We start from the raw sequence: 14,962 nt of genomic DNA on the forward strand, positions 1-14,962 counted from the left end.
GGTAAGGATGATGTGGTGGTGGTTGTAGTAGTAGTGGTGGTAGGGATGATGATATGATGGTGGTTGTAGTAGTGGTAGTAGGGTTGATGATGTGGTGGTAGTTGTAGTAGTAGTGGTGGTAGGGATGATGTGGTGCTATTTGTAGTAGTAGCGGTGGTAGGGATGATGTTGTGGTGGTGATTGTAATAGTAGTGTTGGTAGAGATGTTGATGTAGTGGTTTTGGTGAGTGTTTTTTTATTCAGTGATGATAATAGCAATTGTCAAAAAGGAGGAACATTTCTCAGTCTATCGATCAAACACAAGCAAAGAAACCTAGTAGTTAGTCAGCTTATAAATACAACCCAAGAATCTCTCAAATTTAAAGCCATAGTCAAAAGGTAAAAAGGAAAAAGATTAAACTAAGCCAACCACCATTGCTTTGTTCTAATATATCATCTCTATATACCAGATGATTTAATGTGGTTGCGAAAGAAAAGAGAGAGAGAGAGAGAGAGAGAGAGAGAGAGAGAGAGAGGAGAGAGAGAGAGAGAGGGGGGGGGGGGGGGGAAGGAGGAGAGACTTCTTTACCAGAATAACTTATGTATTGACCTTTTGAATTCTATATCCAAAAAAAAAAAAAAGAAGAAGAAGAAAAGAGAAATAGAAAGAAAGGCAAAGGGGGGGGGGGGGGGGGGGGAGAGGAGAGGAGAGAGAGAGAGAGGAGAGAGAGAGAGAGAGAGAGAGAGAGAGAGAGGAGAGAGAGAGAGAGAGAGAGAGAGGAGAGAGAGAGATTTAAAAAGCAACAGGTACCTACAACACGGGGAAAAAATCCAGACCCATTTGTCCCTCCCCTTCCCTTCAACCATCAACTAACTAATCAAAGAACACTACCTACTGGTCTTCTGTGTCTATTGTGACATCTGGTGCCATACTGTCTGGCCCAACGTCATAAAAACGGGACCGTCACTAAATTTCACGAGACTGAGCACAGGTGTCAAAATATGACATATGACATAATGGTGATTTTGTGGTTTTGAGGAAAATGTTTGACACGGCAAATTTGAAAAAGGAGGAAATGTGATGGGATGGGCGGAGATAAACTACCATTTAGGCGGAAATCCGCCTTTAGGCGGAAGATTCTCAGCCCTGAGTATGAAGTTTCATAGGGTAAAAATTAAACGAATATCAGGCTAATCCATCAGCATATATTTATAATCAAATATTATATCTAATAAAATAATACAACAAGCTTGAACAATAAGTGAATCCTAGTTGATTTCATTCTGTCAATACTTAGGGCACATGTCTGCGGCATTCCACATAATGTAACAATAAAAACTCACAACAAGATTTTCAAAATGTAAATATATCTATAAATATATGTCGATACACCCAGTGATATTAATTCATAATTTATAATTACCATCACCATGTGCAAAACACTTGCATAATATTATATATATATATATCAAATTACACAGCAAAACCGAACTGAGATTTTAGCATAAGGTCATTGCAGATAAGGGAACCACAGAATGTCAATGCAACTTTCTTTAAAAAGGATAAAAATATCTTAAAATTTCTTACATGTATTACTTAATATAAAATCTAAAGGAACCTTTCTATCTGTTAGCGCTTTTCAAATCATTCGACTATCCTTGCTGTTTGTGTATCATCAGGTTCGACCATTTTTGTACATCATTTACTTCCGGCATCCTAAGTGACAGCTTTTCCATTATGAGAATGATGATTATTGTCATTCATCAAAACTGAAAAGCATTATTCCAGATATTTGAATTCTTTTTTTTTTCTACAATTTATTCATAATCAACGTGAACAGACCGACCTTATACTGAATTCTCAATTATACTCCCAAAAAAAAAAAAAAAAACACACTGTGTGATAAAAGAACAAACACAACTAGTTATTGAGTGGTTTCTTTTTTCTAAATAAAAAAAACAACATACCATCTTAATAATAATAATAATAATAAAAATAATAATAATAATAATAATAATAATAATAATAATAATAAATAATAATAATAATAATAATAATAATACTAATAATAAAATAATAATATAATAATAATAATAATAATAATAATAATAATAATAATAATAATAATAATAATAATAATAATAATAATAATAATAATAATAAATCAACAAATAAATAAAGAGGACAATAGAAATATCAATATATTAACATTTTGATCATGAAAGACAACCCCAAATGTAAGCACAATATAATGCACGATAGCAGACCAAAGTAGATACAAATGATGACGAACACTAAATACACATAGGGTATTTCACATATACCTCAAATGTCTTGAAACGATAATTTTATGAACCAGCCAAACCATAATTTAAACAATCATTCCTATGTAAAACATGGTCCCTCAATAGGATTTCTCAAACCTTTTACTTATTTTTAAGAGATCGCATGTTGCAATTATCCGTTCATCCATTCAATGTGGAGAAAAAAAATAATATGTCAAGAATTTCTTTTATGAAATGGTCTTTGGTACAAGCGACATATTCTCTTTACACAAAAGAATGAAGGGTGAGTGAGTGAAGATAAATTGCACAAATCAAATGGACATGAAATGGGTACAGAGACAATATCTTCAGAAAGACAATTTAAAACTTTAAAGATAAATATATATATATATATATATTTATACGATCCAGTATGCATATCTGCACAACTTTCAACTTTAGAAAAAACTGCAGGGGACTTAAGCAATAAAAGAGATTTGTCAATTACATATGCAAAACTTTAAATTGAAACCAACAAAAGTGATGGATGACAAAATTATAGCTTTGTAAATATCTTTTATGGATATAAATTAAACTGATTTAGATAGAGACCCATAAAAATACGAAGGCGAGTCAAAAAGTAATGGGACAAATGTCCAACTGAGTTTTTCATGTCTGTGACGTCATATTAGGCTCAATTGAACTTACACGTGTACTCTTTAAACTAAAAGTTGAAAATTTAATTCTGTCACTTTTTGACGAAGTTATGGCAGTTCAAAATGGCTGCCCCCACAAATGTCTGTAAGCCATAGGATGCTGTCATTGAATTTCTTGTTCTCGAAGAAGGAACATTGGGTAACATTTTTAAAATGCCTTGGGAAAGTTTATAAAACTCAGGCATTTTGTAGAGGTAGTGTTTTTAGGGGGGTTGAACGTCATTTAGAAGGAAATGAGATGCAATCCAACACCCAACCTGAAACCCCTCAACAATATCTTTATCTGACAAATCTTGTGATGGTCACCGTCCAAGCAGCGCCAACTCATTGAATCAGATAAAGACAGAAGCATTGATCAGATCTGATAGAAGAACTTATCTTGATGAGATAGCAGGTACAAATAGACATTGAAATGACTGAAAATAAGAATTAATCGAGTTAGACAAGATTGGAGATGGAATGAGAACTGTTTCTTAATGAAAATGTCTTTCCACACACAAGTATCAGGAAAAGGGAGCTAATCAATGGACAGTGCTGTCTCATCCTCCTTATCCACCAGACTATTAGGCTTCCATCTTTTTTGTCCACTGAAGGAAGCAATCAGGGGACATCACTTTGAAGAAGATGAAAAGCCAAGACAGTAGTGAAAAATTGGCTGAAAATTCAGTCACCTCAGTTTTAGGAAGACGGAATACATGGCCTTACAAATAGGTGGGAAGAAGCATTCTACTAAGGCTAATGTTAAGCTTTAATTTGAGGTATGACTCATGGTATTGATTCAATTTTTAAAAAATCAATAAGCAGAGTCCCATTACTTTCTTACTCACCCTTGTATGTAGCAAGATTATCCCTGTAAGGGCACACAATTTTTTACATTCGTTAATTTATTTATAACTTTTAAATTATTTTTTTTTTCATGCAAATACTCCAGGGTCATGCTATCATTTGAAAATTAAGATAACCAATGAACATCATTAATAAACACAGAAACATAAAGGGAGCAGGATTTATATGATCAGAACGCTAAAAATGAAGAATTCTTTACAACTTTAGCAATATAACTATAGCAAGCTCATAACACTTTACATCATTTTACATGAAGGATGAGACATGACGCCTGTTAGGCGACATTACAATTTTTTTCCGACAGAAACAACACTGTTAATGTTCAGATACTCATTTTACACCTAGTGTGAAGAGAGAATGTGAGTAAAGAGCCTTTACCAAGGACTCAAATATGCACCATTCAGAGCAGGACTCAAACCCTGGACCTTCCGGTCCAAAGTCGAGTATCAATACCACAATACCAAATAGCTGAATTATAATATTTATAAAACGAAACATAACGATTAAGAATGAGAACATCTTCATTAACCACCATTACATAGATCATATAAGATCTCAAAAATGTTTTCAGTAATGTTCAATTCAAGATAAGTCAAGAAAAAGTTTGTTAACTGGATAAAGAGGAAGCATTAAACATTGGACATTTTACAATTTCATAAAGGCCATTGCTATTTGGTGAAAAATTGTATTAAAAATAGGTAGCATATAAGCTAGAAATCTAATTTTAAAATTTACTTATATTTCATTAATATGACAGGGAAACATGAGAATTATCTTTGTGTTGAAAATACCGACAGATAATATGTAAATGAAAAGTGATGGCTTTCGTTATCTGAATCTTTAAAGCTTGGTTTTCTTCTAAAATTCAGTTGTTCAGAACACAAAGCCATTGGAATAGGAATCACAATTTATCCCTGTTGCTTCAGTGTAAAACAAATAGTGACAGTGACAATGGTTTGCAACACTTTAGCTAGAGCACTGGTTTACTGCTAAGTTGTGTCCATCATGTATAAATAAGACTCCTCAATCCTATCAGTGCTGAACGAACAAAAAGGAACCACAGAGAGAAAAAAAAAAAAGACTCTACATAGATTTAAATTCATTCTCTTTGGATAATGATTGGGGTCTTTACTGATTATGAAGCCACCAGAACCTCCGCTTCATCCATATCCTTCAAACGTAAAAATTTTAAACAGCTTTTATATGGTGTATAAATTGATTAAGAATTTTTATTTATGATATTGGTCAACAAAAGAGAGATTCCACAATAAAAAATGACTTTCAGAACTGCAATCTATTTGTTCAACTCTTATTAATGTACAGATGAGAAATGAAACTAAGATTACAAAATATCTGTAACGCACATTTTGCAACAGACATGATATTAATGAAATCAGGAAAGAGTATTTCAAGAATGCTTATTCTTAAGCAGTAAGAAACTAGACCATTATTGATAAGAACATTTTTTCAAAAATTAAAAATGCTGGTACCTAAAAACCAATACTATATGGCTTTTGATAACTACTTTCAAGATCGAAGTAATAACGTTACAGCTGTTTAGAATTGGACACATTTCATGAAATCATTCAGAAAACTTCCAGTTTATCCTTTACCAAAGGAAGTATTATGACAACCCATTAAATCATGAGGGATGATATAATTTAAAAAAAAAAAAAAATCATTTGTTTGGATGGTTTTACGAATCAAGTGCAGCAAACATTGATCTAACAAGCAACATCATTGAATCATTTTATTTCATCAAATTGTTAAAGGCACAGATGGCAGTTCCTTGTCTTTTATAGTGGAGGCAATAACATAAATAGTAAAGAAAAAAAAAGAAAATAGAAAAAAGAAAACAAACTATTTTAATGCAAAAATGATGTCAGTTCAAGTTATAAATAATTTCTGACTTTTTCATGGCTTGTATTATAAAGATTTGCCATATCAATTTATTGGGAATTTTCCGAGAACATTTCGCTCTCTTGACTATTTATCTAAGAATAAAGACAATTGGAAAACCTATATAAATTAATTCAATGTATTACTATTACATTCACACTCCAAAACAAATAAAATTTTCACTGTCTCCTTGTTTAAAACGAGAGAAAATAAAATAAAAGAAAAAAAATATTGCTTTTAATCAGTTTTATTCTTTTATTTCTTTATTACATTTTTGTTTTTGGACAGATGAATGCTACACTTAAGTAAATTAAATAATTGATTGTTAAAATAATTTAGCAGATTATGCCATAAATGACACATTTTTAAACCTTTTCAGAAGTATTGGTTGATGAAGCTGCTGCATCCATCTGTCTTTTCAAAACCCTTTTCCTATGATTAGCGTATATTCTCAAGAACAGGGCCGCAAAGACGATGAAAACTCCTAAAACTCCTGTCATGGCCACTGGATGTCCATAGACAATACATGACAACAAAATAGCAAATCCCTGACGCATGGTCATAATGATTACAAAAACTACTGGACCAAATGTTGCGATGGTGTAGAATATAAACAACTGTCCTGTGGCAGAGCAGATACTCAAGACCATTGCGTTGATTATAAACTCTGGGTGCCTCACCATGAATGCGGATGACTCGATGAAGCCGCCTTGTTCCATCAGGGACACAAAGGTGAAGAGACAAGAGAACATGTTGACGCCTGCCATCATTTGAATGCTTGACATTTTGTATTTTGTGAACAATTCACCCTGAAAAAGGAATAGAACAACAAATAATACTTATAATGATAAATAATAATGATATACTCAAATAGTGCCAACTTATTCACTGACAAGACCTCAATGGCGTTTAACAAACACTCATTGAGTAAGGAATATAATAGCAGATGCATACTCATACACCCGCATACCCAGACATTCATATGCACACTTACCCATACACACACTACTATACAATCAACCCTGGTTTAAGAGAGAAATAAAAAAAAATTAAAATTTACACCAACTGTCAAAATCAGCTGTTCTAAAGAGGTCAGTTCTTAGACTTTTCTTACAACTATCAATAAAATAACAGAAAAGGTACAAAAAAAAAAAAAACCCTTAAAGGATTTAAAACTATGAAATTATAATAGAGTTAGATTTTCAATAGGAAAATCTCTTATGATACAAAAAAATCTGGTTGAATTTTGAAATGTTGAAAAAAAATAGATATGAAAGAAACAGTTCCTGAAGCAAGCTATTTGATAATAGTTTAAGTTCCTTTATCCCGTATTAAATAATAAACATAGAAGCATGTGTCAATGAAGCAGTTTACATTACTTAGTGCCTGTGGCAGTTTTAGGTAATGCCAGCACCAATAAAAAGGACATGTTGGGAAAGTCAATAGATAAAAGCCTAGAATTTAAACCCGCTCAAACGTTACCAAGATAAAATCAGACTAGGGAAATTTTATCTGCGTTCCTGTAACGTGATACAGACAGTAATAATTGTTTCCTACTTTCTGAATAGGATGCAGAGGACACTAAAGTATCAAAGAGTAACTAATGACAGAGTTTTTAGAAAGACCCAATTACCCTCTCACTGGAAAATGGAAAGGAGGCTTATAAGATTTTAAAATGATGCGAGATTGGACCAGGTTTGTATCCTAAAAAAATAAAAGTAAAAGGAAAGAAAAATTAAACGAGCTTTTATACAGCGCAATATCTACTAAATGTGCTCAAAGCAGTATACCAGGGGTCCAACAGCAACATTTAACATGTGGGATGAGACATGACGCATGTTAGGCAATTTTTTCAGACAGAGACAAAGCTGTTAATGGCCAGGTACTCATTTTACACCTGAGTATGGTGAGAGAATGTGAGTAAAGAGCCTTTTCCACAGACTCAACTATGCGCCGCTCAGACAGGGACTGGACCCCAAGGACCTTCCAGTCCAAATTCAAGTGTCATACCACAAGACCACATGGCCGCACAGAGCACAACACATTATTAAAAAAACAAGGGGCTTACATTTTCCAGGCCATAAAATATCTTTATAAAAAAACAACTTCCCCTATTCATCCTAATCAGAAATGTTTCTTTTAGTCATCAGTAGTGCACAACCACAGACTAAGCAAAGAGGCTAAGTTTCTTGCTCATGGAAAAAAAAAAAAAGATAAGCAAACAGTGAGTCAAATATAGTTAAATGTCGAAACTATCCTAGTTGTTCAACCACAAATTAACCTACCATGTATTTTTAGTCTAAAAAAACGTCAACAGAACACAAATTTCAAACAGCCACATTTTTGTTGCTACAAGAATATCACACTTACTTGCCAGTTTGAAGTAAAGCTATCAAACAACATGTAACCAATGAGCATAACAAGTCCTGATGTAACGGTGACGGTGTCTTTGTGTCGCGCAGCATCGTCACTGGTCAGTAAGAATAGGGAGACCCCAAAGGAGATCATACCAGCAGTCACGTATTCATGGAAGTCATAACTCTTGTTGGAAACCACCTTGCCCATCAACATGACTGGGATGACTTTACAAGCTTTTGCTAAAACCTGACAAAGAAAAAAGGTTTTTACGTGTGTTAAATTGACTTTATGCTTTCAATGCAATGATAAATATGAAAAAGGAGGTGAAAATAATTTTGTTGAATCAAAAATAAAAACAAAGTTTTCAAACTGCAAAATTATATATAAATATTTTGATCTTTTATATATCACGTGATTGAATGACCTCTTTTTTTTATTTTGTTCTGAATTGGGGAGCCAAGTAATGACAATAAATATCTTGATAAAACGTGTTAAAAATGTTGATGAACATGTTTATTAATACTATGCCAATAAAAGTTTATTAAAGAGGGAAATGGTTATAGAGTGAAAACAATAATAAAAGAACATGTTTTGTTTTACGAGAAAAGTAAATATGTAAGTTATTGATCATATATAATTTTTCTTTCTTTATCATTTAATTAGTAATGGCCGTCCTTTAAGGAGGTTCTACAGCTTTGATTACCAAGGGGCTTTTGCCTTTCAGAGCATTCGTGGTCAGTCCTAGTTCATATTGAAACCTTATTTAGGTTATTCCCCCTTGGACTATCTCAAAGACCAAAAGTCAAGAGAAAAATTCCAAACACGAAATTAAACTTGTTGAAACACATGCTTGTTTTTTGCTGTTTTATTTTTGTTTGTTAGTTTGTTTGTTTGTTTATAAGGTGAGGGTTATGAAATTGGAACATTAAACATTCTAAGTTAGAAACATTTTGATGTTTGTATAGGATGGAAAATTATGGGAAATTCATTCAGAATGTGTTTGATATTCTATAAACAAGGATGGCAAAAGACAACAATTAAGTGCTAAGACAGTCAAGGGGTGCTTTTTCATCCTTTCTTTAAAAAATATAGCATTGTGCAGAACATTGTGCTTATTTGAGTCAATAAAAAAAATGATACGGCGCACAACTCTACTGAAAGATTTGAAAATTAGAAATATATATTTTTTACAGATAGATAAACAGGTAACTTGATTTCCTTTTATAATTTAAAGTCAGTTTGAAAGTTCGTTGAGTCAAACAGATATCATAAAATATGTACCGAGGACACTAAGACTCTCAAAATCAACTAATTTTGACACTGTAAAAAGTTGTCAGTTTGCGTCATCTATTTATGACATCAAGTATTATCATTACTTCCGTTGTGTTGTTGATTTAGCGGTGATCAGTGTTGTTATGAAGTAGTATGTTCTAATTGCGTGTATGTTTGTGTGTGTGTGTGTGTGTGTGTGTTTCTGTGTGTGTTGTATGTGGTGTATACATGTGTGTGTGTGTTGGCATTTTTCAGCAAATCGTGGCATTCATAGTGATATTATTCACTTGATCACATGAAGGTATTCGGATTTACATTAATTTTAAACAAGTTTCACCGATTAACAACATCTACTAATATTACTGCTGATACTACAGTCGTTTTTATGCCATCGATGTGATAATTATTGCCCTGGGAAATATGTAGTTAAACGTTGTCGGCAAACTGTCAATTGTATCTGTCTAGCTTCTAGCCCGAACAAACTTGATATTTTTCATGTCTGCTAGGTAAAGGGGAGATATTCCGAAAGCTTCTACATCCCCAGTATTCTTTCAATTTGTATTTTCACCATTGATCTTTTGTCAGGCGTTCATTTATTCAATGTGTCACCATATAGATTTGTGAGGATTTTTTTTTTCTATTAGGGTTAGTCATTAGTCTTAGTAAAGGTGCTAGGGGGGAGACATTCCGAAAGCTCCTACATCCCCAGTATTCTTTCAATTTGTATTTTCACCGTAGATCTTTTGTCATTTATTCAATTTGTCATCATATAGAAGCATTTTTAAAACTCTAGAACAAACCTTGATAGATTTGTGAAAGTTTAAAATTTCCTAATTTGACCATTGTTTTGATTCTCGGCCGCCATTTTAATTTGTGAAGTATTGTGCAAAGCAGTCCAAGGGGTTTTTTTCTATTAGGGTTAGTCATAATGCTAGGGTGTTTATTATCCTATTAGGGTTAGTTAGAGGTACTCTAGGTTTTACTTTTTCTTGGGGTTAGTTGAGGGAATATTATTTAAGTTGTTTCCCTTTGTTGGAGCTTTCGGAAGGCCTCCCAAGTCAAGCGTGGTAAAGACTTATGACTTATTGATATTGATATCTACTGACTGATAAACTAAAATCATGCCAAATAAAGCATGGCAGCGACAAGCACATCGATTAAAGTGTGCATCTAATCGTAATCAAGATAATCAAGAAAATGATTCAGGCAATATCGAATGAAAATAGTTCTTTCCCCGCGAAATTGCGGGCTTTTTACTAGTAGTATTTAAAAAAAAACAAAAAAAACAACAACAACAACAAAAACACTGAACTTTGTCCCACATTTAGAATTACAGTTAGTCTTAATAACTATAACAATTTCGATAGATAAAATAAATAAATAATTCTCTTTTTAGCTATATATAACCAAGTGTCTCCTAACATCTCTTGTATCAATTATTAGATAGCTTCTGTTATCTTTTGTCTAAGCTCATCCCTATTGACTTTGAACTAACAAAAAGGGGTGACTTTTTAAACTTGTCTGCACTTTGAAGGGTATTTAAAGGTTAAAGGTTAAAGGTTACCATAAAACACATTAGATTTTTTCTCTTTACTTATAACACAAGATTCCATCCAGTGCCAGTTTGGAGTTTTAAAAAAGCATGAGATCACTTATGACATGGTGCTAATTCTATATAAAAAATCAATAGGTAAAAATGGTATCCCATTAAAACGTGTATCTACAAAAGTCTAGAATGATTTTCCGACGCAAAGAAGAAAGAATGATGACAGTGTGTTGATTTGGTTTCAAGTTATATCAAGTTCATAACCGTTCACCTAAAAATAAAAACATCCAATACTAGTACTAATGAAATCTACCATAATGCAACAGTGTGAAAATGCCCCTCAACATTAACTTTTCAGAACAAAGAATAAGAAATACCTTAAGGGCGATGAAGGCCTTTGCTAAATTTTAAAAATCTGGGTTATCTATTAATCTAATATATTCTTTAATTATCTGTACAGATTGCTCTTTACTTTACTTTAAAATTTGATTTATATTTAGTATCCTTTGTTATCTTCGTTCGTTTTTGAAACAAATAGAAAAAAAAAAACAAAATTATCATGATAAAAAAAACATAAACATCAGCTAAATACAACCTCATAAATGTAAACCACAAACCTGAGTGGGGAAACTGACGAATTTGAGAGCTTCATACTGACACCATGATGACATGATGTTGGAAAATGAGCTGAAGGAATATTTGTAAAGAGGGGCATTATGGGGTGGCTGGGACCTGAAGAATATCACCATTAGGGACATCGCAAATGCCAGAATACGATTAATGAACACCAGAAACTGAGAGTTTTTAAAGTATTCCCCAGGTGAGTCATTTGTCCGGCCATACTCTATCGTGATGATCCGTTCCTGCAGCCATCCCCAAGTAAGATAGGATCCCATCAGACCCACAACACAGAAGCATAACCGTAAAGCTTCTTTAGATTCTGAATCTTTAGATTTGTCTTTCGACGTGGACTCCTTCCCTTCCTCCAGACTGGAGTGCTGGTCCTTTCCAAACACACACAATACAATGAAGTTTGAGAAGCAACCAGGACCTGAAGAATGATGAACATAAAGACATTATTTGTATCTCATTACTTGCAGCTTCTATTGTTTTGTTAGCAAAAAATGGCCCTTATTTCCCAAAGTGAATTGACTCAGATCTCTTCCTTATTGTTCACAACTCATCTGTTTTTACATGACACCAACAATGAATGGTCAAGCCTCTTCAGATTTGGTAGAGTTAGAGTTGAAATGACATGAGAAGGAATTGGTTATCTTAGCCTACCAAATTATAAGATTTGCATTGACCCAGGAGAGGGCTTCACCAATGCCTATTTCAGACATGGTACAGATTTTACACTTTTCTAAATCTCTTATATTATAAACAGAGCAGTTTACTTACGGGCATATTGCTAAAGATGAAATGGTGATGGGAATAAGATGTTTTCAACTGCTTTTTTTTTTTTAATCATGAAAATGAATATCGCTGATGGCAACTTGATCCATTGAATTGAGCAAGTGGCACCTGCAATTTCACTATATTTCAAATACGAGACTTACCAAGTCAAAGTAAGTCTTATACTGACAATATTGAATGTCTAAGCATAATATTACAAAAGTACAAGTGACATATGACTCGTTTATCGCTTTTGTTTGTGACGAAAACATTTATTTACAATGCAAAATTGCATCTCAGTGGTTGGATTCAGGAGCTGTCCCAAGTGCTGACAAAATAAAACCATTTGAAATCGAGATCTATTATAACTCGATGAAACCCTGATAATAAAGTCAACACTTCTAGACCAGAAAGAAGGGTTGAAATTAACTCTCTCCTTACCAGCCATTTTCAGAATGTTCCCCACAAACTTCACACCCAACTAGATTTTTTATTTCTCAAACATAATAGCAGTAAAGTTCTTGCCATACATCATTCTTTAGCAAAACATGCTCTACAACACACTGTCCATGTTCTTTAAATTTTATGATTCAGAAGAGAAATTTGAATAAGAAAAATGTTGGTTGTATCGTAACATATGTGACGATTTTCCTGTAGTTGGTAAGGAGAGGGTTAAGCAAGGTTGACCTGATTCATCATTAATGGAATGCACTTAGATAAAGAGAAGAAAATTTGGGACCAACAAGAGGTGTTGACTTTATGCAGATTCCACTGTATTTCTTTCTTTAGTGTATTCCGTATGACCTTATAGTACAGATAGCATTAATTGACTTGCCTGCTCGTTCGTTATACCGAGATCTCCGTAGATGAGAAATCAGTAGAGCAGCTGGTATGATAATTGAGCCGTATCCCAAGAGGTTAAATCCAAGCCGCATGACCCAAAAATCTGACCATGACAACTCTACACCCAACTGTGATTTGCTTTCGTTCGTTTCCCCGGCAACCATTATTGCCATGCAGCATATAGCCACTATCAGCCTTGAAAGTCCCATTCTTTGAAGACCTGTTGTAAAAAAAAGAAGAAAAAAAGGAACAAATAAACATTTAGTCTCTTTTCATCAACTTCTTCTTCTTTCAGCTTATCCCGCATTTTGCAGGGTTGCCATAATGAATACCACATGTCCATGCATCTCCGTTCATAGCATCATCCTCCCCCAGGCCCAGTTCTTTCATATTGTCCTTTACTCTATCCAACCATCTCGTCTTTGGACGTCCCTTTTTCCTCTTTCCCGCAACTGTATATCCAATACTTTCCTTCCCACGTATTCCCTCTCACATGTCTGAACTATTTCAATCTATCTTCTCTCATCTTTATTGATACATTCTTCACTTCAGTCAACCTCCGAATACTTTCATTTCTCACTTTATCTGTTCTTGTCCAGCCAAGCGACCATCTTAACATCCTCATTTCTGCCACCTCAACTTTATTTTGTTTCTCTCTACATCACCATCATATATACTCATAAACGTTCATAATGTTTGAAATGTATTATTTTTTAATAAATAAAAATCTCTATATAAAGCCTGAGCTGATTGTTTTTCTTCTATAGAATTTTTTTTTTTTAAAGAGAATAATATTAGTATGAGGATAACATTATGTTGGTCGAAATTTGTGCATGGCATGGCATGAAAATCTAATGGTGTGGTCCTATATTAAAGTAATTACACCCACCAGCAGACTTCATAATTGCAATAGGGTGACATGCATGGAGTGAACAATGAACTGTAGATAAGTTAACAAAAACAAATGCCACGTATTGTAATTGATCTTATTATAAAAGAAATATGAGCTATGGCAGTTTATATTAGTTCTAAAAGTTATAGTAGTGTTGGCAATAAAAAGACATGAGGAAAAAGAGGAGGAGGAGCAGGAGGAAGAGGAAGAGGGGGAGGAGGTGGAAGAGGGAAGAGGAGGATAAAGAAGGGGAGAGGAGGAAAAAGAGGGCGGAGGAGGAGGAAGAGATGAAAAAACACCAATGAAATGGCAGTAGTCTTAGTGGGAATGATGTTATTGTAGAGGTAGGAAGAGCAGCAGATAGTGGGAATGATGTTATTGTAGAGGTAGGAAGAGCAGCAGTCTTAGTGGGAATGATGTTATTGTAGAGGTAGGAAGAGCAGTAGTCTTAGTGGGAATGATGTTATTGTAGAGGTAGGAAGAGCAGCAGTTTTAGTGGGAATGATGTTATTGTAGAGGTAGGAAGAGCAGTAGTCTTAGTGGGAATGATGTTATTGTAGAGGTAGGAAGAACAGTAGTTTTAGTGGGAATGATGTTATTGTAGAGGTATGAAGAGCAGCAGTAGTAGAAGTCTTGGAAACGATAGAAATAGTAGAAGTAATAGTAGTAGTAGTAGTAGAAGTAGTAGTAGTAGTAGTAGTAGTAGTAGTAGTAGTAGTAGTAGTAGTAGTAGTAGTAGTAGTAGTAGTAGTAACAGTAATAGCAGTAGAAGTAAGTAGTAGTATAGTAGTAGTAGTAGTAGTAGTAGTAGTAGTAGTAGTAGTAGTAGTAGTAGTAGTAGTAGTAGTAACAGTAATAGCAGTAGAAGTAATAGTAGTAGTAGTAGTAGTAGTAGTAGTAGTAGTAGTAGTAGTAGTAGTAGTAGTAGTAGTAGTAGTAGTAGTAGTAGTA

The 14,962-nt window shown here is 33.8% G+C and overlaps 1 protein-coding gene across 3 annotated transcripts in view; it reads right to left on the reverse strand.

The window, feature by feature from the left end:
• Window positions 1-3,843: 3,843 nt before the first annotated feature.
• LOC144971024 (adenosine 3'-phospho 5'-phosphosulfate transporter 1-like) overlaps window positions 3,844-14,962 on the reverse strand; it is a 38,021-nt gene continuing 26,902 nt past the window's right edge. For all 3 annotated transcript variants that reach the window (XM_078911341.1, XM_078911331.1, XM_078911348.1), the window contains exons 2-5: window positions 13,112-13,339; window positions 11,499-11,932; window positions 8,076-8,309; window positions 3,844-6,514 (exon numbers count right to left, since the gene is read on the reverse strand). In XM_078911341.1, coding sequence (XP_078767467.1) covers window positions 6,071-6,514; window positions 8,076-8,309; window positions 11,499-11,932; window positions 13,112-13,328 — 1,329 coding nt within the window. In that variant the 5' untranslated portion in view covers window positions 13,329-13,339 and the 3' untranslated portion in view covers window positions 3,844-6,070. The remainder of the gene's footprint in view (window positions 6,515-8,075; window positions 8,310-11,498; window positions 11,933-13,111; window positions 13,340-14,962) is intronic.

This window comes from Berghia stephanieae, chromosome 1, assembly GCF_034508935.2.
Source record: "Berghia stephanieae isolate SIO BIC M18660-M18661 chromosome 1, UCSD_Bste_1.3, whole genome shotgun sequence".
Classification (NCBI taxonomy): domain Eukaryota; kingdom Metazoa; phylum Mollusca; class Gastropoda; order Nudibranchia; family Aeolidiidae; genus Berghia; species Berghia stephanieae.